Source organism: Alternaria triticimaculans, assembly GCF_023758025.1.
Source record: "Alternaria triticimaculans strain BMP 0046 chromosome Unknown scaffold_3, whole genome shotgun sequence".
NCBI classification, from domain to species: domain Eukaryota; kingdom Fungi; phylum Ascomycota; class Dothideomycetes; order Pleosporales; family Pleosporaceae; genus Alternaria; species Alternaria triticimaculans.
Genome location: NW_026055960.1, coordinates 1,727,017 through 1,750,197, shown reverse-complemented (window position 1 = coordinate 1,750,197; position 23,181 = coordinate 1,727,017). Strand labels below are relative to the sequence as shown.

Here is a 23,181-nt window from a genome sequence, read left to right as displayed (position 1 = left end):
ACGGTCTACACCTACTCTGGAAGTGATGCAGTCCTGGAACTCCCTCGTTTACATGCTGCGATGGACAACTTGTACGATAAGATGGAGCCGGGGAAGAACCGTCGGCGATTTCAGATAGAAGATGCAGAGGACGCTGCCTTCATGTTGGCGGCTGGCGGGCCCGCTGTGGTATGTGCTATATGCGGTCGGTTCAAAGAGGGCGAGGCGGGCAAGGCGGGCAGAGCCGTCAATCGGTTGTATTGGATCGAGCGAGTCGAGGTCGTCCAAAGTTCTGACGGTGGCATACCCGCAGCGCAAGCGGCTTCTTAAAATTTCGATTGATTCGTCGCGTGGCATTCAGTCAGAGTCTTGTGATTTCAGCTTCACTGCGAATGTCTGCTCTCCAAAGACATTCCTGAACGCGGCTATCCGCTTCTTGGTCATCCAAACTGTTAGCACGGGTATTTTCCTCCTCTTCATCGTGTTGTTCTCATTTGACATTCCATCTTTCTTCTGTGTGCTCGGTGCCTTTTCGAAGTCTGCGTCGCCCTTGTCCGTGGACCTTGAAGTTTTGGTTTCTCTGTCAACCTCGACGCTCGTGAGCATTGTATACATCCACCAAGCTTCGTCTTTCCCGTGTTCATCGCCCTCTCCACCACTCGGCGCTACGATGCGCCGAACCATATCGACTATGCCTACTAACTTGGTAGTGCCCTCGCCCTGAGCAGAAACGGCTATGATCGCATCGTCCTCTTTCAAAGCATCCGGCATCTCAATCGTAGACGCTGGGTCTTTGTACGCGCCCAGGTATGTCTTGAGCCTGTTGATACCGGATTTGATGTTCTGATTCTTCGAGAAGACGACGGGTACGATGTTCTGTGTGGCTCGCATGCGCTTCTGGGTTTCGAGGAGCTTGCGTAGCTCGGTAGGCAGCCGTGTCCATGGCTCGTAGAGGGAGGGATGGATTGTGGGAGGAGATGGTGGTTGCGATGGCTTCTTTGAGGCTGTTCCACTAATCTTGTCTTGCGCCTTTCTCTTCTTGCCAGCTGTCGGTGCGTCCTCGGGTGCCCCAATGATGGGAAGGGTAGGTCCTTCGCTCGAGTACGGCGGGCTCGCGGTCACCGTCGTGGTGTTGGCGTCTTTTTCTGCCGACGATGCGAACATCTCACTCATGCGCTTTGCATTACCCATGTTTAGCAGCGAGAGGCGCGCAACAGTCGAGGGCTGTGCAGTCAACGCACGACTGCGATGACGAAAATTGGACGCGCCAAAAATCTCGAGACGCGCCGCCGGAGATACCAGACTGCGCTAGCTTATCGCCGGCTGTGCCGCCCATCTCGCTCGACCATCTGATCTTTCAGCACACACATACAATAATCTTTGTCACCGCGACTTTATATTGGAAAACATCAGAGAAGCATTCTCTCTCTTTGTGATCAGTACATCATGGACGACGATGTAGCTGAAAATTTGGGTCGCTTGAGCCTCGCTACACATAGCCATCGTCAAACCGATACAGTGTATGTAAGCCGTGCTAAGCTGTATAGATATCAGGCTTACGATGGAAAGTGATCAGAATGCCCCTTACACACCGCCATTTCTTCGTTTGCCAGCCGAGATTCGAGTCATGATTTACGAGCATGCCTTTACCAACGAGACTATCCATGTACAACCGAAATCCACTGATTTACTTGGAGGTACATATCTCCTTCAACGTAACGGAATTCCAAGACACCAGCAGATCATCTCTCTTCTGATGACTTGTAGACATATCAGAGAAGAAGCGACACCTACCTTCAATGAGCTGGTCACCTTTGACCTGACACTCTACTACAACTGCATGGCGGCCGCCTACGAACTGGGACCAGATATCTGTCAAGCAATCAGAGCAATCAAAGTAGAACCGAGGCTTGCAAAACGCTTAGCGATAGGACTCCAACAGGGTGCCCCCTCTGCCACTAATTATAGGCATCTGTTGCCTTCCCTACAGCGGGTGCATATCCAACAGACTTCTATATTTGGGCTACTCAGTATGAGCCCTGACTTGGCTGTGAGAGCTCTGCGATTGTATTTTGGAAGTAATGATCTTGAGGTTATATTCAGTAAGAGGTGAGCTCCTCTGCACGAGCAAACGGAGCGATGGACCCTGGATATTGAGAGCAGCGCTCACCGCCCTTGCGCAGCTTCACCTACTCACACAACCCGTGCCAGGACTGAAATTTGGGCGTCCTCTCCGTCTTAATCATGAATCTCACTCAGTCGCAGAGCATTGCCGAGCGGCTACGCGAGCGCAAGTAAGGACGAACCCAAGGTCTTCATTGATTTGAGCTAACAATATCCCAGAACGCAATCAAATCAACGCGAATCCCGGTTTCTTCGTCTTCCCGCCGAGCTCCGCGACAAAATCTACAAGCATGTATTTTCGGGACAAACTGTCGGTGTCTTTGCAAGTCAAATCCGGCAAGCTACGCGGAAACGCAAGCAGATATACAGGCGACATGATTTAGGCGTGTTCGCTCTGCTCTTGGTGTGCCGACAGATCCGGCACGAGGGATCGCCTCTGTTGTATGGCCTGGCCAGATTCGATTTCACCTCGTTCAATAACAGCCGTGGTTCACGCAACTGCATAACCAATGTGTCCTTGGTCATGGGCCCCGCCAACTTTGGGCTCGTTCGATCAGCCAAATTGGGCATAGCAACGGTGCATAATATCCGCAGACTCATCGATTCCGGCTATGTGGACAATCGCGCGTCTTCTGTTCGAGATATTGAACTGCCGAAAGTCGAGCGTCACTGGATGAAGATTCGTAATGTCGACAGTGCCGAAGCCGAGCTTCTTGCCGCTATGCAACGTTGGACCGGTAACATGGACGTCGTCCTGCATTTCGTATAGAGACATACATCACTCAGTGAATGTCCACTGTCGGGAGTCACCGGCCCGGGCGCAAAATAGCGCAAATCTATCACGATATCGCAACCCTAGCCGTCAGCAAAACGGCTCTACTTCTCCTAGACATAGCCTCTCAATAGATACAACTCAAGATGACTTCCAGCCCGGCAGACCCGATGACGCAAAGCGCCATCGCCCAGGGCACCCCTCTGCATCGATCTGGCGCCGACAGGAGTAGGAGCACAGAGACGTAAGTTATTCGCCGCACTGAGCTATATGCTTCCACTGACAGCGCCCTAGCGTCCGGACCGTCCAGCAGCCCTTCCGTTTCCTCGACCTACCTCCGGAACTCCGACTCATAGTTTACGACTACGCCTTCGATGAGAAATGCGTATCCCCTACGCGCTCGCGCCGTCCGCAACCTCCAGTACACAGCCGTCACTTTCCAGGAGCCTTCAGCCTTCTATTTTCTTGCCATACGATACGCAACGAAGCAAGGGACTTCATCTACAAACACCGTACCTTTGACCTCCAATGTTATTATGACCTCCCAACAGCGCTTCAATATCTAGGGGCGGAAGTCTGCGGATCCATCACGGCTATCAGGATCGAGAAGATGGGTCTTCTCCGTCCAGGTCTCTATATTTGTGTCCCACCATGGAACGCCGATAACTACTCCCGGTTTATCAAGCGGTACTATCCGCGGCTACATGAGGCTCAACTGGTGACTTTACGATGGGGAAATGTGACGCGAACACTCCGGGAAGACGTTGCCGCCCAGCTCAGGGATGTCGAAACATTGCTTGCGGAATGTCGAATTACACTGAAATCAGGTCTACTCTAAGACTAGGGGTCAGATGCGATGCGCATCAGAGCTCGGCGCCATCGACGTGAGTTGCTCATGCGCACACGGCTTCCAGTCTTCAACGATATGCCGAGCACCTGTCAGCCAGCAGACGACATGGACGTATGAGTTCGGGGGAAATGTGAGTGTATAGACACCTGGCGAATACGTACCCGGTATATCATATTGGAAATGATGGGATAAGATGTCCAAGGATAGACGCCTTCTTAAAGGATGAACTTCGATGTACCCACTACCATACTCCCAACTTTCCCTCACATGCATTCAACTCCTCCGATAAATCGCCGCGTCAATCCCCACCGCATTTTTCATGACTTTCATCGTCCACTCACTAATCGGCTCGAAAGCCTTGACCGTGTCCCCCAACTGCTCACCCTCCCCAAATTCATGGATAGCCAGGAAAGACAACTCTTGCTTCTTCCCATCCTCGTCCGAAGAACCAGGTCCTTGCTCTATAAGCGAATACCGACATGTGCGCAGCCAACCTGATTGCTCAGACGTTTGCTGGTTATGCTCTTCGCGGTACCAAGCATCCAGATCCTCGGCGCCCGTGGGCGAGGGTTGCATGAGTGCTACCATGATAGTCGTCGCAGGTTCTACAACGTTGATAGTCAGCGACTGGCGCCTCTCATCTCTGTCTCTACTTGAGATATGGCGTGCAGACATACCACCAGTCTTCTTCGGGCCAAAGATCTGGACTTCAGAATACGCCCTGACATCCCACTCTCCACCCACATCCTCGCCTTCAATAAACTTCAACATCTGCTTTATATTCACACGTGCCAGGTCTTCTGTTTCGCAGACGAAGAGATGCTGTTTGTCGTATTCGGTATTTGCGGCTTTGTATTGCGTTGCTGATTTGATGCCGAGAACATTTCCTGTTATGGCCGTGGATAAAAGGGCGAGCTTGTCGTCCGGTTGTGCTTCGTTACCTCCGGCTGAGGTGGGTTTGAGAAAGGCGAGGAGAACGCCAGCGCCTGTGGTGGGGTCTGAAGGGGCCATGCTGAGCGCAGATATCTGAAACGATCTGGGGTGGGATTGTAGAGTAGGAGAACGTGATAATACGTCCGGAATGGAGAGGAAAAGGCATGTTTCGGGGTGGTGTATAGTAGATGCGGTTGCTATGTACACCATGTAGGGTAAGCGTATGCAGTGTCTCCACTTCCCGGATCAGATTACCCGTTGGCTACCTCTCGGCCTACTTAGTATGTGCACATGCACTACAACAAAACAATGTTTCGATGGGCAGACTTCTTTAACATCAAGTTCGCTGTTCTGTTCTATTCAAATACAATTACATATATACAAAGACATGCTTTCATCTACAACTTGCTCTTCTCAATGCGCTTGAACAAAACATCGCTATCCGGGTATGGGTCGACGGTGTAGTTGTTGAGCGGGTTGAGTTCGCTGGCCCTGTAAAACATGTCCTCGTAGACCTTGCCGTCTGCGCGGCCCAGACTGCTGTCCAAGACCCAGTCGTCAAAGCCCCAGGCATCCACAAGCCTGACAGCGTGTGGCCGGATTTCCTTGAGCAGGTTCATGACAGTGTTGGTCCTCGCGAGCGAAATCTGGTGCTTGCTGCATGCGCCGGAAGCGTAGAATTCGGAGCCCTCTTGCTCGAGTGTGTGCAGAGCGAAGAGACGGAACAGCTTCATCAGCACGTCGACAATGTTCTTGTCCACGTTGCCTGCCTTTGCGATGTTCCTGAGCGCAGACAGGTTGTTCTTTACGACCATGTACTGTGCGTGGGCCTTGCTGAGGCGGTAGAAGTCGACGAGCAGATCGTTCCAGGGCTTCTTCTGCTCATCGCGGTGTTTGCTGGCTTCGAAAGTAAGGAACGAAACGCGCCAAGCGAAGGCATTGACGAGATCGTCGTCGTCGCCAATGACGTCGAATGCGCAGCCAATGTCGCGGCGTGCATGGAATTGAGAAAGGATCTGAGTTGTGTCGTTCGTCGGCTTTTCTCCCTTGAGTACGGAACGAGCTGACTTGAGCATCTAGAACAAAGGTTAGTAAGGACTGATTGCAGTTACTCAAATGTAAGAGACTTACGTATCGCGCAACTTGCTGGGTCAACATGTAGTTGTCGCCCTCCCATGTGGTGGTGGGTAGGTAGTCAGAGTACCACGGCCCGATACCGCTGAAGCTTGAGTAGCCGTGACCACCACAGGCTCGTCGGCAGACCTCGAGACCCTCTGCTGCGATCGAACTGCTAAGCGACTTCAATGCGCATGAAGAAGCGTGCAGGTCTGCCAACATATCGCTGCCTGACTGCACCTCCTCTGGCCCAGCTCCGCGCTTGCTTGGTGCATTGGTAGCGTTGCCCTGGGCGATCCTCTTTTGGTTCTCTTGGTACATGTCCATCATCGACTTTCCGGTGAAATGTAAAGCAAAGGTAGCCGCGAGAAGAGGAAGCAACCGAATCTGCACCATAGTGTAGTTCAGAACAGCAGTCTCAGCCTCACCTGCGGGAGCATCTCGGTCCTGGAATTGCCGTCGCACAGCACAGTAACGGGTTGCGATAGTAACACCCCGAGCGAGCACACTACCAGCTTGCATGACGATAGTTGATCGAACCCAAGTAAGTGTTCCATAGACGAGGGAAGGCGCGCCACGGCGTCCAAACTTGTTCGTGTTGGGGTCAACGAATGTGTAACGAGCCAGCATGCTGATGTGGGGAATCTTGACGTGATTGAACAGAAGGAAACCGTTGTCCATGGTGTTGTAACCGAACTTGGGACCGATGTCTCCGATGTGAATGTTGTCGAGCGGCTCGTGTGTCTTCAGGTCACGGATCTGGACGCAGAATGGACTCGGCCCGTATGATTTGCCATCAATGATGAGCTGAGCCATGACGACGGCGTGGTTAGCTGTGCGACCTAGGGATCCAATCCACCATTTGCTGGCGGTCAGATGTGGGGAGTGGATGGTGAAGGTCTTGTCCTCCTTGTTCCAGGTGGCGGTTGTTTCAAGTCCTCGAACGTTAGAACCATGGCCAAGCTCAGTCTGAGCATAACATCCGATGATCTCGTAGTTGTTGGCCTTGGTGAGCCACTTTTCCTGCTGCTCCGGCGTACCCTGACCTTCAAGTGTAACCTGCATAGTGAGTAGAAGTCGCGCGGAGACAGAATATGGCGCGTACCTTGAACATAGAGTCGTGGAGTCCGTATGGTCCCGGTTCACCAACGAGCTCTGTAGCAGTCCGGAACTCGTCAAATGACCAGTTGTGTTGCTTTTTCAAGATTCTGAGTCTCTTCTCCCTTGCAAGCGCTCTCTCGAATCTGTCGATCCTTCCCATGAAGTAGTTCTGCGACTTGTCGAAGACCTTCTCTGACTTGAGAATCTCAAGGATCTTGTTTCTCCTGTCGATGACATCTTGCGTGTGTAGGAGGACTTCTAGCTCTTGGACGGGTACATTGGAGTTTTCGCGTTCAGCCTTGAGCAATTCGTGGCCTTGAATGCCCGAAGGCTTCAGCTGCTTGACCCAGTCCGGTGTTGGCTTCATTGTGATAGTAGATTGATGATGGAGATGATGGGAAGAGGGTGTGTTTGGAATGATGATTAAGTAGGATGTCGATCTTGCGCTACCTCGGACAGCCGAGGTTCAAATCTAGACTAAGCCATATTGGGCGATGACTGCGAGATTCGGACCGTGCGACGGCTTATACGTGCGCGTCTGATAGATAATCTCATGAAAGTTCCGAAGCCAATACCCCGGGTCGATGACGAAGGAAGTTGGCGACACGGGGTTCTATCATTTGCGCTGTTGCCCTCGTCGTGGGGCTTTTAGTGCATATTCAAAGAACATTTGGGGTCTCCGGGGTACCGGGGTCCTCCGGGGGCACGCTCGTCTCACAGAAGCAACACTGAGTCAGTGCCATGAGAGTATTTCAGATGTTTAGTGTTGCTGCACTGTATCAAAAGGACCTCGGTAGCCCAGGTCAAGCGTCTTCATCATAGCTTTTCCATGAATAATATATGGGGAGTTTCAGGACCACGTTGCACAGGTATCTTGTGTTCCCAATTACCCACGCAGCTGCTCATATGCAGCCATAACAGGGTGCCGCGTTAGAAAAGGGCCGCGGTTTGGCGGCTCACAGCTCCTGCCTCGCGCTACAGTGGAACGTACATCGCGAGTTTCGGGAGTGTTGTGTAGGAGGAAGCAACACCTTGCGTGCCAATCGGTCGGGTAGTACTAATCCGTCGTAGTGCATCCTCAGAGCCCGACACGGAATCTGGACCCTGGGAATTGTCGCGCCGCAACGCGGCTGAGCAAGTGTTGCCCTTTCTATCGCGTTCACGGGACCAAATTCATGTGCAGCAAAGCAAGTTCTTTCCGAACCGTGCTACTGCATCAAAACCCTGAATGTATGCACGATCTTTGGGGATTCAACCCAGCTGTGTAGATTAGACGGCCCACGTTCAGGGTGCTTGATGCGGGACAGGTACAACTTGAGGAAGAGGGCTTCTTGTATCGAGTGATGGAGCTATGCCCCAGTCAGAAAGGAAGATCAGCTCCAGTGCATCGAGGCCAGGCGGCGGCTGCTGTTGAGACGCTGATAGGGGTGCTCACGGCTTTGTGCGTGGCACGCGAGCTCTTGCACAAGTAAGCAAGCATCTAGGCGCCGGCTGCCTCGCCTTAGCAGAGCACCGCCCGGAAAGATGCACGACCAGGCAGCCATTGGCAAACTGAGCGCGTATTCCAGTCAGGAGGGCGCAATCCACAGCGACAGGAGCTGGTGGGGGAAACGGGACTGCAGAAAATGCGGCGGCGTCATCGTTTCTGGCCTCGACCTAGCCACACCCACTAGCCCGCACGGGCCCGGCCTGACAGGTAGAGCAGCGTCACTCTTTGCCTACAACACCATCCGGCCTGTTTACCCCCGCGAGCTAGAGCACGCAATTCTTTTCTCCTGTCCTCTTCCTAAGGACCTACACGACGCCCACCACACAAGCCCGGCCACTTACCCAGTCGCCCTTGCGCCTAGCCACATCTGAAATCCCCCCACACACCAACAGCGCAGTTTGGAATTCTATGCCCCTAGGGAGACTCGCGATCAACCTCAGACTTCCCCTCGTCTCCTCCCACAGGTCCTTGTAGGCACTGGACAACATGGGTCAGACACTCTCAGAACCCGTCGTCGACAAGGTAATTACCTCCCAATGCTGGCCCCCCGCCCCCGCACCTGCGCTACTCCTCGCTCTATTTGGCGGCAGTCGCCTGCATTGAGCTGCAAGGCCGCGCAGGTTCTCCTTCACATTAACACGACGCTAATACGCTGCTTGCACAGAAATCCGAAAACGGCGATGGCGAGTCACTCATCTACGGCGTGTCGTCGATGCAGGGCTGGCGGATCAGCATGGAGGACGCGCATGCCACCGTACTAGACTTTGCAGGTGAAGCAGGCAAACCCACTGGCAACGACAAGCGACTTGCCTTCTTCGGCGTATACGACGGACACGGTGGTGACAAGGTGGCCTTGTATGCTGGCGAGCAGCTGCACCAGATTGTCGCGAAGCAGGAGGCTTTCAAAGAGGGCGACATCAAGAAGGCTCTACAAGATGGTTTCCTCGCCACAGACCGCGCCATCTTGAGTGGTATGTTTTTCAGGGCACCTTTCTTTAGTTGACAAGTGGCTGACTCACGCGAACAGATCCCAAGTACGAAGAGGAGGTATCTGGCTGCACTGCGTCAGTCGCCGTCCTTTCCAAAGACAAGATCTACGTCGTACGTTGACCCCTATAACATTCCTTGGCCAATTCTCACATCAACAGGCCAACGCAGGTGACTCGCGTACTGTCCTAGGCGTCAAGGGAAGGGCTAAGCCGCTCTCTTTCGACCACAAGCCCCAGAATGAGGGTAAGAAACATAGATTACAAAGGCAAGCAGCACTGACATCTATTAGCTGAGAAGGCACGTATCCAAGCCGCAGGTGGTTTCGTCGACTTTGGCCGTGTCAACGGCAACCTGGCTCTATCGCGCGCGATAGGTGACTTCGAGTTCAAAAAGAGCGCCGACCTTCCTCCCGAGCAGCAGATAGTAACTGCCTTCCCGGATGTTGAGATACATGATATCAACCAAGATGACGAGTTCTTGATCGTCGCCTGCGATGGTAAGATACGACAACCTACTATGCTCGCGCGCTCTTACTGACTCCATACAGGTATCTGGGATTGCCAGTCTTCCCAAGCCGTCGTCGAGTTCGTTAGGCGCGGAATTGTCGCAAAGCAGGATCTTGCCTCCATTTGCGAGAACATGATGGACAACTGTCTGGCTTCAAACAGCGACACGGGAGGTGTTGGCTGTGACAACATGACCATGACTGTCATTGGTCTCCTACAAGGAAGGACGAAGGAGCAGTGGTACGAGGACATCGCAAAGCGGGTTGCGAATGGAGAGGGTCCATGTGCGCCGCCAGAGTACGGCAAGTCAGAAGATCCAGCCAAGTCCGCCTCAGAGAGCGAGTAGTTCAGTTCTAATATAATTGTGTAGCCGAGTTCCGCGGTCCCGGCGTTCACCATCGCATTGACGATTCTCCTGATGACATCGACATGGACTTGGACAGTCGATTCCGGCCGAACAACGGCAACGGCGGTCGCATCATCCTTCTCGGCGACGGTACCGAAGTCTCGACTGGAGACAATGACGGCGAGATGTTCGATAACGAGGACGAAGACAAGGATCTGGATTCGCAAGTCAACAAGTACAACCAGGACGCCAATGCCAAGTCTCGCGAGGATCGCGAAGGCACGCCAGGCCCTCAGCACGAGAGCAAGGTCCAAGTGACTGAGTCGCCCTCATCTGTACAGACGGAGAAGTCCGACGCTCCCGAGTCCCAGACCGACAAGAAGCCTGAGGCAGGCACAACCAAGACGAGCGAGAAATAGCTTGTCCTCACTTGACTTGGCCACGATTAATGATGTTTGGCTCGAAGGGCTCAGTTTCGATGCATGATGATATGCAATGTCTCTCTTATGGATGTTTTGCAAGCGACGATGGGTACGTTGGTTTCCTGTAGAATCAAACGACGGGTCATGGAAACGAGCCTCATAGATCGCAAGCGGGCAGATTTACGAAATGATACCTGGCGGGCTCGGCCTTCGCCTTCCACTTTACCTAGCTATCACTTTGTTCATGATACAATGGTTTTATCAAGATGGTGTTTACCACGACCTTCGTCTGCGTCTGAACTGGAAGCGTATAGTGCCCTTATGACATCACTTTTATCAGCCGCGTTCTAAGGCACGGTAGAATGCGTGTTGCATCAGATAGCACCGAGTTCCTTGTCTTTATGCGTCTACTTATTGCTAGCAAACAAGCTTTCAGATGCCCCACTGTCCCGCTCTTAGGTCAATTTGCGGCGTGCACCTAATCTCAGTGTCATCTTGACAGTCATCGTCAACGGACACATATGGACTCCGATCTTGGAAGGTGACTCACAGTCGAGTGTGTCAATCGATAGCGAGGTCTTTGTTCCATCCGTGCTACATGCAATTGCCGTTCGCATTGCCGTCCGCGAGTCCGGAGATAAGCTTGAGATCAGGGTCCAGTCCGAGCAGCATCACCTTTCGTCATAATTTGCGACAGCTGTGCAAGCGTCACGACTATGGCGTGGATCCGAGAGTGCCGGTGGTCCATTGCTAAAAGCAATGTCAACGCCTGTTCTTGATTCAAAAGATGAAGTAAAACAATCATTCCCTTCAATATCCATTATCGAGTTCCCTCCTCAATTGCTCCGACGTTGTACCTGACTGGCCACTTGCACCATGGACCCTGTAAATCCCAACCAAAAGGCCCGAACCACGCAGCAGTACGCCTTGTTTCAGCGAGAGAACTTTTGGAAATCCAATGAGGGCGAAGTACCAGTGTTCAACACAGGTAAGTATGCTTTACCTTCACAGCACTGTCGCGCAAGTGGAAATCGAGCGAACCAGTGACTGGACATTTGATGTCGCGCAAGGCTGATGCACTGTGTATAGAACCGGGCAAACTCGAAGACTTAGCAAAAGAGAAACTCAGTCAAGGCGGCTGGTTCTACGCGTCTTCAAATGCCGGCCAATCGCACACACATACCGTAAACAGACAAGCGTTCTACCGACATCGAATTATTCCGCGTATGCTGGTAGATACCAACCAGCGCGACACTGCGACCGAGATCTTTGGACACAAAGTGCCTGCGCCGATTGGATTTGCGCCTGTTGGTATCAACAAGATCTACAACCCAGAGGGCGAGCTACCCGTAGCAAGAGCCGCAGGCGCCTTGGGGCTACCATACTGTCTCTCGACAGCAGGCTCACAGAGCATAGAGGACATAGGCCATGCCAACGATGAGGGCGTGAGGAAAGGACAAGGCGACACAGGCACCGCTGCCGGTGGCGGCGAGAAGGGTGTGAGGTTCTTCCAGCTCTACATGCCGCACGATGATGAGCTCACTCGATCGCTCCTTCAACGTGCTGTGGACAGCGGCTTCACAGCCTGCATCCTAACGCTTGACACTTGGCAGCTCGGATGGCGACATGACGATGTCGCAAATTCGAATTACGCTTTCTATCACGGGCTTGGTGCGGATCTGGGCCTTACCGACCCCGTCTTCCAGAAGAGGCTCAAGGAAAAGGGTATTGACCCTAAGACACAGCCCAACGAAGCTGGCGCGCTCTGGATCGATAACGTATGGCATGGACGCGCGCATACGTGGGAGAAGGCTGTGTGGGCGATGAAACTATGGAAGGAGCTCAGTGGTGGCAAGCCGTTTTCTCTGAAGGGCATTCAGAGTGTGGACGATGCGAAGAAAGCTGTTGATCTGGGCTTCGATGGCATCGTAGTCAGCAACCACGCTGGAAGACAAGTCGACGGCGCGGTCGCAAGTCTTGACTCTCTTGAGAAGATTGTCGATGGTACGTATCATGTCTGCTCTTCCTCATTGATACACGACTAACGAATTCTCTAGCTGTCGGCGACAAAATCTACATCATGTTCGACTCTGGTGTCCGTTCCGCATCCGACGTCTTCAAAGCGCTCGCTCTGGGCGCAAAGTTCGTATTCGTTGGCCGTCTGTGGATCTGGGGCCTTTCGATCATGGGCGAGACAGGAGTTGACCATGTTATGCGCGGTCTACTAGCTGATCTGGACATCTTGATGAACGTTGGAGGGTTCAAGAACGTCGGAGAGATTACGAAAGATGCGCTGGAGAGTGGACCGAAGAGTTATCCGCTTATGCACACAGCTAGTAAGCTGTAAGCTGCTGTCTTGGAATTATATGGTTAGTCAACGCGTCTTCGCGTACCCGGATCTCATGTAGACATGCACTTGATATACCACCTGGTATTGCGTACATCCAGCTTGTGTTTTGTGTTGTACGATATAGCACTCAACTCTGATATACGCGAAGGCAAAAGAGTATGGCTTCCACATCATGTGCCTAACACTCGTAACAAGTGTGACTTTTGCACAAGCACAGTCACGACATCTGAATTCACCATTCACTATGGGGAGCTTACATAGCGCTAGGCCACGATAGGCTGACCGCCATAGGGCTGAAGTGGCCCAAGCACTCCCGAACAAGACCAACTCCAACTCCCCTCAGCGCGCAAAGCTCTCCAATCGTGATCGCAACCTCGCGCGCGTCATGTTCTGCAGTTGTCGCGCATACTAACACCGTCGCATTGATTGTACTACTACGGGTTTCCGGTATACACAAAAGTTCATCCCTAATTCGTAAATAGAAAGAGACCCTGTAATCAAGATGTCGGTCATTCTATGCACAGGTACGTTGAGCTGCCTACCCCACATGTGGCAGACAAACAACTAACACTCAATTGCAGCCGGTTACGACCATACCATTAGGTTCGCACGCGTCTCATCCGCCATTGGCAGCCATTCATACTGACTTGGAGGACTCTAGATTCTGGGAAGCGCTCTCCGGTATATGCTCCCGGACTATCCCGCACCCGGACTCCCAAGTCAACCGCCTTTGCATCTCGCCCGACAAGCGATACCTCGCCGCCGCCGGTCACCACACGGTCAAGCTTTACGATATCAAGTCCACAAACCCGAACGCGATCCTTACCTTCGACGGTCACACCTCCAACATCACCGGTGTCGCGTTCCACTGCGAGTCCAAGTGGCTGGTCACCTCGTCTGAAGATGGCACGGTCAAGATCTGGGACACGCGATCAGGCAACGTTCAGCGCAACTACACTCATGGTGTTCCGGTCAACGATGTCGTCATCCATCCAAACCAGGGAGAGCTCATCAGCTGCGACCGCGGTGGTAACGTGAGGATCTGGGACCTGGGAGAGAACAAGTGCTCTCACCAGCTCATTCCAGAGGACGACGTCAGCGTGGCTAGTGTTACGGTTGCAAGCGACGGAAGCATGGTCTGCGCAGGCAACAACGCCGTGAGTCTGGCCAGATGAAAAGGTCAAACGTTTGCTAATACCGCATGTTAGGGCAACGTCTACGTTTGGCGCATGATCCAGCGCAGCGATACCACCTCGATCCTCCCCATCTGCAAGTTCGTGGCCCACACAACCTACATCACCCGCGTCCTCCTGTCCCCCGACGTCCGTCATCTAGCCACTTGCTCCGCCGACCACACAGCGCGCATCTGGTCCGTCGATCCTACCGCTCCCCATAACGTCACGCCCACCGACAACCTGCCAGCAGCTAGCGAGCGCGACCCAGCTGCCTTCCCTCTAGAGACTACGCTACATGGTCATCAGAGGTGGGTCTGGGATTGCGCCTTCTCAGCCGATAGCGCCTACCTCGTTACCAGCTGCTCAGACCACTACGCAAGGCTGTGGGAGCTTGGTAGCCAGAGCATCATCAGGCAGTACAACGGACATCACCGTGGTGCTGTCTGTGTCGCGCTCAACGATACGGCCGTTGGCAACTAGGAGATTCACACTCTATGCATGGTCAATTGGCATGACGTGATACCCGTCACCCTAGCGTGTGAAGGATGAGGGACAAAAGGATTCCGGCATTTGCATCAGCGTTGGCGTTTCGGCACGAGGGGATGGAAGGGTAATGAGTTAATGACACTTTGGCGTTTACGGCGAATGAGGTAACTTCTAATATGGATGCGGGAACGGGTTACCAAGGTCATCAGAGTTTCGCATCAACGCAAAAGCGACGATACGTCTGGAAAATGTGCTATAGCAGACAGATCTGAAAATCTGAAAATGGAATTTCCACTACGAACTCTCAATGCCTGTTGATACAAGCATAACAATCTTGAGGCATCTTCAGTTCCGCCGAATCTCCTCCTGTAGTGACGCCACTTGCTCGGAGCTGTCTTACCTTATGGGCACTCCTTCTTTGCGCAAGCATCCTACCAGTATGTTAGTTTCCTCAATCATTTCCGCGCGATCCGAAACCTTTAACTCACATAGTTCTTGATCTTGCTCTGCACGCACGCATCCATCCCGACTTTCTTCTCGCACAAACACGATACGTGCCTACATTACACCGTTAGCATCTGTCTCACCACCGTACCCACGCGCCTCGTGCAGAAACCTGGATATAAGCGGGACATCAAACGTACATATCCCACTCCTTCTGACACTTCACACACTCCGCCAGCCCACCCCTCTTCTTACACCCCTCAACGCTTTTGCTTTCCATTCCCTGTCCCTGTCCCCTCTTCAAGTTAAGGTTGGTGTCGGCACTCTCGTCCTCCGCCGCATTCTCACTCGCAGCGTCTAGCACAAGAGCCAGCTCCTCTGCTTCTTTCTCAGCAGCTGCGTCGTAGTACGTAGACGAGTCATATTTATCAGGAACCGCGTTGGCAAGGGCGCGCTTGTCGGACATCTGAGGAGAAGAGGAGCCGATGCCGCCGCCAGGGAGGTCGCTGTCAGGAAGCATGTTATCTACCATTTGGCCGGAGGCAATGCCGCCACCTGGGAGGTCGCTGTCGGGGAGCATGTTGTCGACCATTTGGCCGGAGCCGGAGCCAGAGACAGGGTCAGGGTAGAAGGCTGTGGGAAGGGGAGGAGGGGGGTTGGAGGCGTGGACTGGGGCAGCGGCTACCAGAGCGCTGAGGGTCGTGAGGAGGAAGAATGTAGGCTTCATGGCTGTGTAGTTGTAGGTGTGGTGTAGTATGGCTGTCTGGGTAAATGGGAGCGTGCGAGTCTAGAGAACAAGAAGGATGTGAGGGAGGGCGGTGGCATTTATGCCTAGGAAATCGCTGTCGGTCTTCACGTTACCAGATGTCATATCTCGAACTATCAATGTCCTTGACATCACACTCCATGAACAGACACGTAACGCTGTAAGGTGACTAAACTCTAACGTACGATTCTTCAAACTACCCCTCCATCACCGAACCCGCCGCCTCTCTTCAAACCTCCTAACACTATCCCTAACCCCAAACCCATCCTTCAATAACCCGCCTACGTCTTCCAACCCCAACCCCGCCGTCTCGGGATATATCCTCCAAATGACAATCTCCGCAACCACACAGACCACGGCATACAGCGCAAAAGTTCCCACAGGGGTGAAGATATTCATCATGGGCAGAAAAGTGATCCCAATAAAAGTATTCGATCCCCAATTCGTAGCCGTCGACACCGCAGACCCAAGCGACCTTACAGACAGGGGAAAGAGTTCAGATTGCTGCCAAGGAACGTTACCCATGCCTATCGCATAACCAGCGACGTATGTTATCATGGAGAAGAGAATAACCAAGGGCCAGATCTTGTTGTTATCGCCGGCAATGGCAGTGGCGGTAGCGGAAGCTTCCTCGGTGGGAAGGTCGATGAAGAGGAATGCGATGGCGCATAGTGTGAGGCCAATGATCATGATGGGTACAGACCAGAGAAGGATACGGCGGCGCCCGATGCGGTCGATGTAGTGGAAGGCTACGAGTGTGAAGAGGAAGTTTGTGATGGCGATGGAGAGTGAGGTTAGGGTTGGGGATTCGAAGCCGACGAGGCGGAATATTGTGGCGGAGAAGTACATTAGTGAATTCTGGGGGTGATGTTAGCGGGAGTTTCATACTCTGATATGTTCGAGTGGTACGAGTGGGGATATCTGTTGCTTGGATGTGGGGGAGGAGACTTACAAAGCCGCACAGTTGCTGGAAGCCCTGAAGCATACAGGCAATAATCAAGGCTCGACGGTTCCCTCCAATGACGATAAGTTGAGAGAGGCTGTCTTGCACCCTCTCCTTCTTAGCTCTCCAACCGAACTTAGCCATGTCAGGAGTCCCTCGCAATCCAGCCGCATCCTCCTCCTCTTCAATCTCTTTCTCTACCCGCCTCAGCACGGCGTTCACCAACTTCGTCCCACTTTCCTCGCTCTTATACACTCTACCCAACACCTTCCTCGCCTGCTGTGTTTTTCCAGCCTTTACAAGGTATCGCGGTGTCTCCGGCAGGAAGAACAGCATAACGAACTGTATGGCAGCCGGTAAAGCACCCAAACCCACCATCCATCTCCATCCATGCAATCTTTCCGAGAACAACCACCCGACAATATAAGCAACAACCTGGCCACCAGTAATGAACAAACTGCTCACTACCACCAGACGTCCCCGGAAAGGGCTAGGGCTGAGCTCCGAGATATACAGCGGTACAACGAATGACGCGCTTCCGACTGCTGCGCCGACAATGGACCGACCCACGATCATGCCGCCAACACTGCTTGTCCATGCCTGCAGCAGCGCACCGAGTATGAAGAGGATGTCTGCGACGAGGATCACGGTTTTGCGTCCGTATGCGTCAGCGAGGATACCCGTTAGGGGCGAGGCGAGGAGTGCGAAGAACGAAGTGCAAGACGTAATCAAGCTCTTGTCGAGGGTGGTCAGGGGTCGGGAGGAGAGATCGGTGTTTATGGATATGAGGGTAGATGATATAACACCGGTGCTGTGTAGCGTTAGTATATTGTTGTTGCTCCCACTTTCTGTAGATGCCATGAGGCATGGCGCAAAAGATCGCAGGAACGGATGCGACGTACTCATATCCAAATAGTAACCCTGAGACCCCGGCGCATATAGTCAGACACCAAATAAACAGGCCTGGGGATACCAAGGCGCTCTCGTCCACCTCATCCTCTCTTATACTCGCGTCGTCGGCTTCATCGTAGCGGTCGCGTGCATCGTTCGGAACGCGGCGGTCGTTGGAGATCAAGGGCTCGGCAGCAGCGTCGTTCATGCTGTCTAGTTCTACGTCTTCATCTGAGCGCGGCATACAGCACACACATACATAGGAAGCGTGTTCGGGAGAGAAGGCAGGACGGTGCGCTGGCGGAGGTTATCTGGGGTAGTGTCGGAATGGCCGCGGGAGTGCGGAATGCTCGAGACACGCTAGTGGGTGGGCCAGATCTGTGCCTGGTGATCCATGTCACCTGCAGAGTAGGCGGTACCAGCGGCACCAGGAGATACCAGAATTTGTGTTGCTTGCCGCCTACATAAAAGCCTGTCCTCAAAGTCATGTCTTAAGTTCAAGGATCAAGCATACAGTATCATGTATGCTATGTTCTGTTTACGATATAAGGTCGCAACATGGACTCGGCCATTCTCTTGCGCCGGGTCATTGCAGGCACATGAACGAGGTTTGTGAACTTATAGTATTGATAGTATTCCAGCAGCATGTGCTCACATGAGCCTGCTCTACTTGCTAGTAATTTTCCACCCCACCCCTGAACGCTGCCTCGAGGACGGAAACGCCAAAGCGATTCTCATGACTTGCTCCTTCCTGGCGCGTTGCGATCGCGTGTAGCGTAGCGATCGTCCCGATTCCCTCCCTCTCTTGTCCCATATTGCATGCCCATGACCTGCAAGGTTGTCGTCCGTACCATGATCTTTTATGCACCCATCATGCCCAGTCAACGCCTGTCGCTATGCCTCCAGCCACTTATCATGGTGACTAATCAACCCACCCACGCTAAGCGCATAGCAAAATTTGGTAAAACAGGCAAGGAGAGCATGTAATGAAGGTCAGGCAGCAGACGCTGCGGAAGCCGCTTGTTTGCGGTGAGCCTGGTTTAAAGATTCTCATTTGGGCTCAGCGTTGCCGTCCGGTGCATGGCTAGCGGGGCCAGTGGGGGGTGGAGCTTGGGGACCCGATGAGTGCTGCGGCATCATAGGCTGCGAGTAACTTCCGCTGGGTGTACCACGGTGTTGCTGGGGGAACTGGTGATGTTGTTGTGGTGAGCCGTAGTGACCACCTTGGTATTGTTGCTGGAAAGGACCTCGCATTGGAGCCACTAGAGTGATGTTAGTCAACTATTGCATGAATAACGGTGAATGTGTACTTACTGGCTCCTGGCTGCATTTGGTACATCTGAGGAGCTGGTGCACCAGGCTGCATGTACATCATAGGTGGTTGCTGCTGGTGGTGGCCTTGTTGCGATCCTTGATGGCTCATCATTGGTGCACCTGGCCTGGGGCTAGGGAATCCGTTGGCACCCGGAGGCATGTGAGCCGGGTACTGAGGATACGCAGGAGCGGGAGCGGGCGAGTACATCTGCATCTGTGGATTACCCGGCATTCCCATGAAGGGTCCATTCGAAGGCTGGTTCGTCATCATTTGACCCCCCATCGCCGGCCCAGGGCCGTTCATGAATTGACCGCCTTGTGGGTTGCGCATCGTGGCATGCTGCATACCAGGACTCATGCCATATTGCGGGACTTGCGGAGGATAGCCTTGCATTGGCTGAGGTTGTGCGCCATACATGTACGGTGCCATCGGACGTGGTGAAGGCTGGACTGATGACGTTGAGTGCGAATATTGCATGTGTTGAGCACCGAAATGATGTTGATCTTGGCCGAGCTGCGGTTGTATCGGTGGCCCACGGGGAGTGTGTTGAGGTGTCGGTCCTTGTGTCATGCCTTGGGCGCCCTGGAGATGAGGTGGTAACTGATGCTGGTGAGGCATGGGGCCGTTGGGCATGACATGCTGTGGTACTGACAAGGGCGCAGACGGAGGAGCATGGTCAAATAGCTGCTCATATCCCTTGTTCGTGTTCGAAGAGGGGAAATCCCACGTAGGCGGGGTCTTGTAGGGAGGTGCAATATCTGAGTGATGTGACTTCTCGTTCGACTGCGCCTCTTTCTCAAGGCGTCCGATGGCATTGAAGGTCGTCAATCCGTCCAGTGATTTAACAGTGGGCTTCGGGCCAGTAAAGAAGTTGGTAACAGGAGGCTTGCGGACTTCTTGCCTAGACGAGTTTGGCCTAGGACTGGAGGTAGCGCTTGGGGTTCCACCGGGCTGGAAGGTGTTTGCAGCTGGGTTGGGCTTGAACTCATGGGCGCGAACGTTGAACCTTGTAGACACGCTGGAAGAAGGCGTCTGAGCACCACTCGAGGGCTGTGAAGGACCAGTAGGTGGTACGCGCATGTCCTGAGCTGGTATCGGTTGAGGAACGCCGTTGTATGGCATGGCACCTTGCTGCTTATGCTGCTGGTGGTTCATCTGCAGACGAGTGCTAAGTAGTCCTTGGTTGCGAGGAGGCATCTGGTTCATGTTCTGGTGGGAACCCCGCAAAGAAGCAGACGCATAGGCTGGCTGCCCTGGTCGAGCACGCTGATTTTGTTGGCGCTCTGCGTTAGTGCTAGGGGATGCTTGGGTGGATTCTGGCTTGACAGCAGATCGTGCGGCAGCTTTGGGGTCTGCCATGGTGCTGGACGCCTTCGGAGGTGTAGTCTTCATTTCCTGCGCTTGTTTGTTGGCCTTGTCGACGATAGCCTGCTGCTTTGTCTCGTCCTTAGCGAGTATGGGCACAAGATCTGACGGTACCGGCGTGCTCAGTTTGAAGTTGAGCGCGAACTTCTTAAGATCGTTGAGCTTCACAGCCTTGTTCTCGCGGGCGAAAGCCCTCTGGCGATCGGAAATCCGTAGTTTCTCAGCGGCCGAGAACTGCTTGAAGGAGTCAAGCAGGTCGTGCTCAACGTTCGTAGTTGCGTCGTGTGGCCGTCCAGCTTTCCTAGGAGGGATGGCAGCAACCCCAGATTTGATCGTACTACTTGGCTTCTGCAGCTGTTCCGCAATAGCCTTGTGCGCGTCGACTGGTTTTGATGCAGGCTTGGGTGCGTCTTTGCTGGACTCTTGCGTTTTGCTAGGTTCAGGCGCAGCTGCTGCTGGTGCTGGTGCCGCGGGACTTGCAACACGTTGTGTCGACTGCGAGGCAGGCCGTGCGACGGAAGACGAGATAATGGCAGGGTCCACCGGCGCGCCGGGCACCGTCGCCTCAGGGGCGGGGGCACGTCGTGCGGGTGGGGTGTACCGGTTGGACTGGCCGCTTGACAGGTTTGTCAGGTCTCGTCGTACTCCACTGTACTTGTCCTCTTCATCGCCATTGTCATCGGCCGCAGTGTATCCTCCGCGCTCTTCGCGGACGTGCGAGTTGGTTGCGCTGCTACCTTCAATCTCTCGGGCGATCTTCTCAGCACGGGCAAGCCGTTCCGCATATTGTGGGTCATTCTTATTGATGGTGGTGGTGTAGATGTTCTCGTCGTAGTTGCTCTTCACACCGAACAGGCGCTCGTTGGCGGAGAACTGGTCCCAGTCGTTCGAACGGCCGGTAGACTCGAGCGTCATGTTGGGATCAACCTCGGACGGTTCCCACTTCTGAAGGTTGCGCTCACGGAGTTCGAGCTTGCCAGAGATGTCGGTATCAGTGCGGAAGCCTGCGGTGCCTTTTTTGTTAGCCTGGCATAGAAAGGCGATGTAGATTTTGGTACACACCATTCTGGCCCTTGAGCTGGGACTTGTCAAGGACAACGTTGTTGACATTGAAATCTGCCACATCGCTCATGTCAAATGACATGACGTGGTAATCGCCTGAGCCAACGTAGTCGTCGGACAACTGGCTCGTGCCGTTGGTCTGAGCGTTGCTGGTAGGCAGGAGCTTCTTGACCATCTTGAAGACATAGCGCAGCTCGCTGGGGTCGAGTGAGGTGCCTGAGAGGACACCAGAGTACTTTTCGCCATTCTTCAGCGTAATGATGCCCGGAAGACCCTGTTTGTGTCATCAGCACTGTTCACCCGCGTCGCATGGAAAGCCAGCTGTCACTCACCGTCAGATTGGCCAGCAGGTACATCATACGGTCGCTGAGGTGCCTCATCGGGGAAGCGTTGTCGGCGGAGGCAGCCGTCGAGCCTTGTGGGGGCTTAGGTGAGCTTACGGCACCGTTGGGGGTGGGGGAGTGAGTCGGTCGCTGTGTGATGGGATTGGTGCCCTGGGTCCATGCCGTTTTGGCGGGAGGTTTCCTGCAAGTCGCCCGGTCAGCATGGCGCCAGGTGCAAGTGGGGAGGGTGTTGTCGAGGACAGAGCATTGGGACATGAGGTAATTGAGCACAGTAGACGGGGAGAGGGCCATCGAGTGGACAGGGCAGTCGCACCGTGACTCCATGTGACCAGCCGCACGTCACACGAGAATATCCCGCATGGCGGGAGCACTCGAAGCATGCCTCTATGTGTCTGCAATGCAAGGGACGCGGGGCAGGAGTGTAGGAGACGTGTTTATGGGGAGTGCAGGGCAGGCGCTTACTTCTGACCGCCGTCGATGGGGCTTCCGGGCTTTCGCTGCTGTGCGTCGATGCCTTTGGCGGCAGTGCTCATCTTCAGTGGCCGGGCGGAATTGGCGGCGGGGTTTAGAGCATTGGAGGAGGTATTCGGAGTCGCAGCGGCAGTGGACATGGATGGGGAGAGCAGGGCGCGGGCGAGCTCGGTAGCGTGGGTCGGTGGTTCGGTTTGTGGTTGCGGGAGAAGGAGCGACGGGCGGGGGAGGAAGGAGCTCCAACTCTAGGGTGAGAGTAGCGCAGGACGCTCAATGCGGCAGCAGGCGCAGAGTCGACGTGCGTGCGAGGTGGACAGCCGGACGGCGGAGGAGCGGTGGTGACTTGGTATAGGAGGCTGTGCCCGATTGAACAGCCAGAAGTCGAGAGTGAGGTGCAACGCCAAGCGGATCGCCTGGATGAAACACAAGTGCAAGGTGTGCGGGAACTAGGCCAGCCTCAGGCAGTAGCCGTGAAGGCTCGGACGACGGCACGAGGGCGCAACGGTCAGGCAATCCACAGGCTGGTGCGCGAGATGAATAGAGGAGACACTGGGTGGACGGCAGCGCATATGTGGACCTGGCACTGTCACAATTGCCTGACCTCAGTTGTTATCGCGATCACGGGCGCTGCCAGCCAAGAAGAGCGTTGCTGTCCTAGGCGAGACCTCACGCCTCACTCTGCTCTCATTCTGCGCTGCTCGTGTTGTCCGAGACTCATGCAGTAAACAATACTAGAGCTTGCATCACCAAATACGGGGCAACACCTGTTCGTCGCGCTCCAAGCATGCTAGAGTACTAGAGTGCATGCACACAACGGTTACCCCAGTCACCACCCACCCAGCAGCAGCAGCTTGAGGTGGTAGCGCGAAGAGAGGCCGGATGCCGGCCGTAGTCCCCAGGGCTGCAGCTACATCGCAGACTCACGTCAGAAGCCTACCTAA

The 23,181-nt window shown here is 54.0% G+C and overlaps 8 protein-coding genes across 8 annotated transcripts; 3 read left to right on the top strand and 5 right to left on the bottom strand.

Annotated features, from left to right (window-relative positions):
* Positions 1–336: 336 nt before the first annotated feature.
* Positions 337–1,170, bottom strand: J4E78_003272 (uncharacterized protein; the record flags this gene model as incomplete). Its single annotated transcript, XM_049363912.1, has 1 exon — positions 337–1,170. The coding sequence occupies one exon, from the start codon at positions 1,168–1,170 to the stop codon at positions 337–339; it is 834 nt and encodes a 277-aa protein (XP_049224577.1).
* Positions 1,171–3,998: 2,828 nt separating this feature from the next.
* On the bottom strand, positions 3,999–4,736 carry J4E78_003271 (uncharacterized protein; the record flags this gene model as incomplete). Its single annotated transcript, XM_049363911.1, has 1 exon — positions 3,999–4,736. One exon carries the CDS (start codon positions 4,734–4,736, stop codon positions 3,999–4,001), a length of 738 nt encoding a protein of 245 aa, XP_049224576.1.
* A 320-nt stretch (positions 4,737–5,056) lies between these two features.
* J4E78_003270 (uncharacterized protein) lies at positions 5,057–7,242 on the bottom strand (the record flags this gene model as incomplete). The annotated part of the gene is made up of 3 exons (XM_049363910.1): positions 5,057–5,734; positions 5,790–6,833; positions 6,880–7,242. The coding sequence occupies 3 exons, from the start codon at positions 7,240–7,242 to the stop codon at positions 5,057–5,059; spliced, it is 2,085 nt and encodes a 694-aa protein (XP_049224575.1).
* A 1,608-nt stretch (positions 7,243–8,850) lies between these two features.
* On the top strand, positions 8,851–10,625 carry PTC2 (Protein phosphatase 2C 2; the record flags this gene model as incomplete). The annotated part of the gene is made up of 7 exons (XM_049363909.1): positions 8,851–8,886; positions 9,029–9,335; positions 9,392–9,465; positions 9,513–9,597; positions 9,644–9,850; positions 9,902–10,144; positions 10,231–10,625. The coding sequence occupies 7 exons, from the start codon at positions 8,851–8,853 to the stop codon at positions 10,623–10,625; spliced, it is 1,347 nt and encodes a 448-aa protein (XP_049224574.1).
* Positions 10,626–11,504: 879 nt separating this feature from the next.
* J4E78_003268 (uncharacterized protein) lies at positions 11,505–12,975 on the top strand (the record flags this gene model as incomplete). Its single annotated transcript, XM_049363908.1, has 3 exons — positions 11,505–11,616; positions 11,718–12,632; positions 12,686–12,975. 3 exons carry the CDS (start codon positions 11,505–11,507, stop codon positions 12,973–12,975), a joined length of 1,317 nt encoding a protein of 438 aa, XP_049224573.1.
* A 505-nt stretch (positions 12,976–13,480) lies between these two features.
* On the top strand, positions 13,481–14,633 carry J4E78_003267 (uncharacterized protein; the record flags this gene model as incomplete). Its single annotated transcript, XM_049363907.1, has 4 exons — positions 13,481–13,502; positions 13,560–13,581; positions 13,640–14,135; positions 14,187–14,633. The coding sequence occupies 4 exons, from the start codon at positions 13,481–13,483 to the stop codon at positions 14,631–14,633; spliced, it is 987 nt and encodes a 328-aa protein (XP_049224572.1).
* A 640-nt stretch (positions 14,634–15,273) lies between these two features.
* Positions 15,274–17,891, bottom strand: J4E78_003266 (uncharacterized protein; the record flags this gene model as incomplete). The annotated part of the gene is made up of 4 exons (XM_049363906.1): positions 15,274–15,846; positions 16,330–16,707; positions 16,802–17,603; positions 17,695–17,891. The coding sequence occupies 4 exons, from the start codon at positions 17,889–17,891 to the stop codon at positions 15,274–15,276; spliced, it is 1,950 nt and encodes a 649-aa protein (XP_049224571.1).
* An 842-nt stretch (positions 17,892–18,733) lies between these two features.
* On the bottom strand, positions 18,734–22,380 carry J4E78_003265 (uncharacterized protein; the record flags this gene model as incomplete). Its single annotated transcript, XM_049363905.1, has 5 exons — positions 18,734–18,945; positions 18,998–21,367; positions 21,426–21,699; positions 21,758–21,950; positions 22,232–22,380. 5 exons carry the CDS (start codon positions 22,378–22,380, stop codon positions 18,734–18,736), a joined length of 3,198 nt encoding a protein of 1,065 aa, XP_049224570.1.
* Between the last annotated feature and the right edge of the window lie 801 nt (positions 22,381–23,181).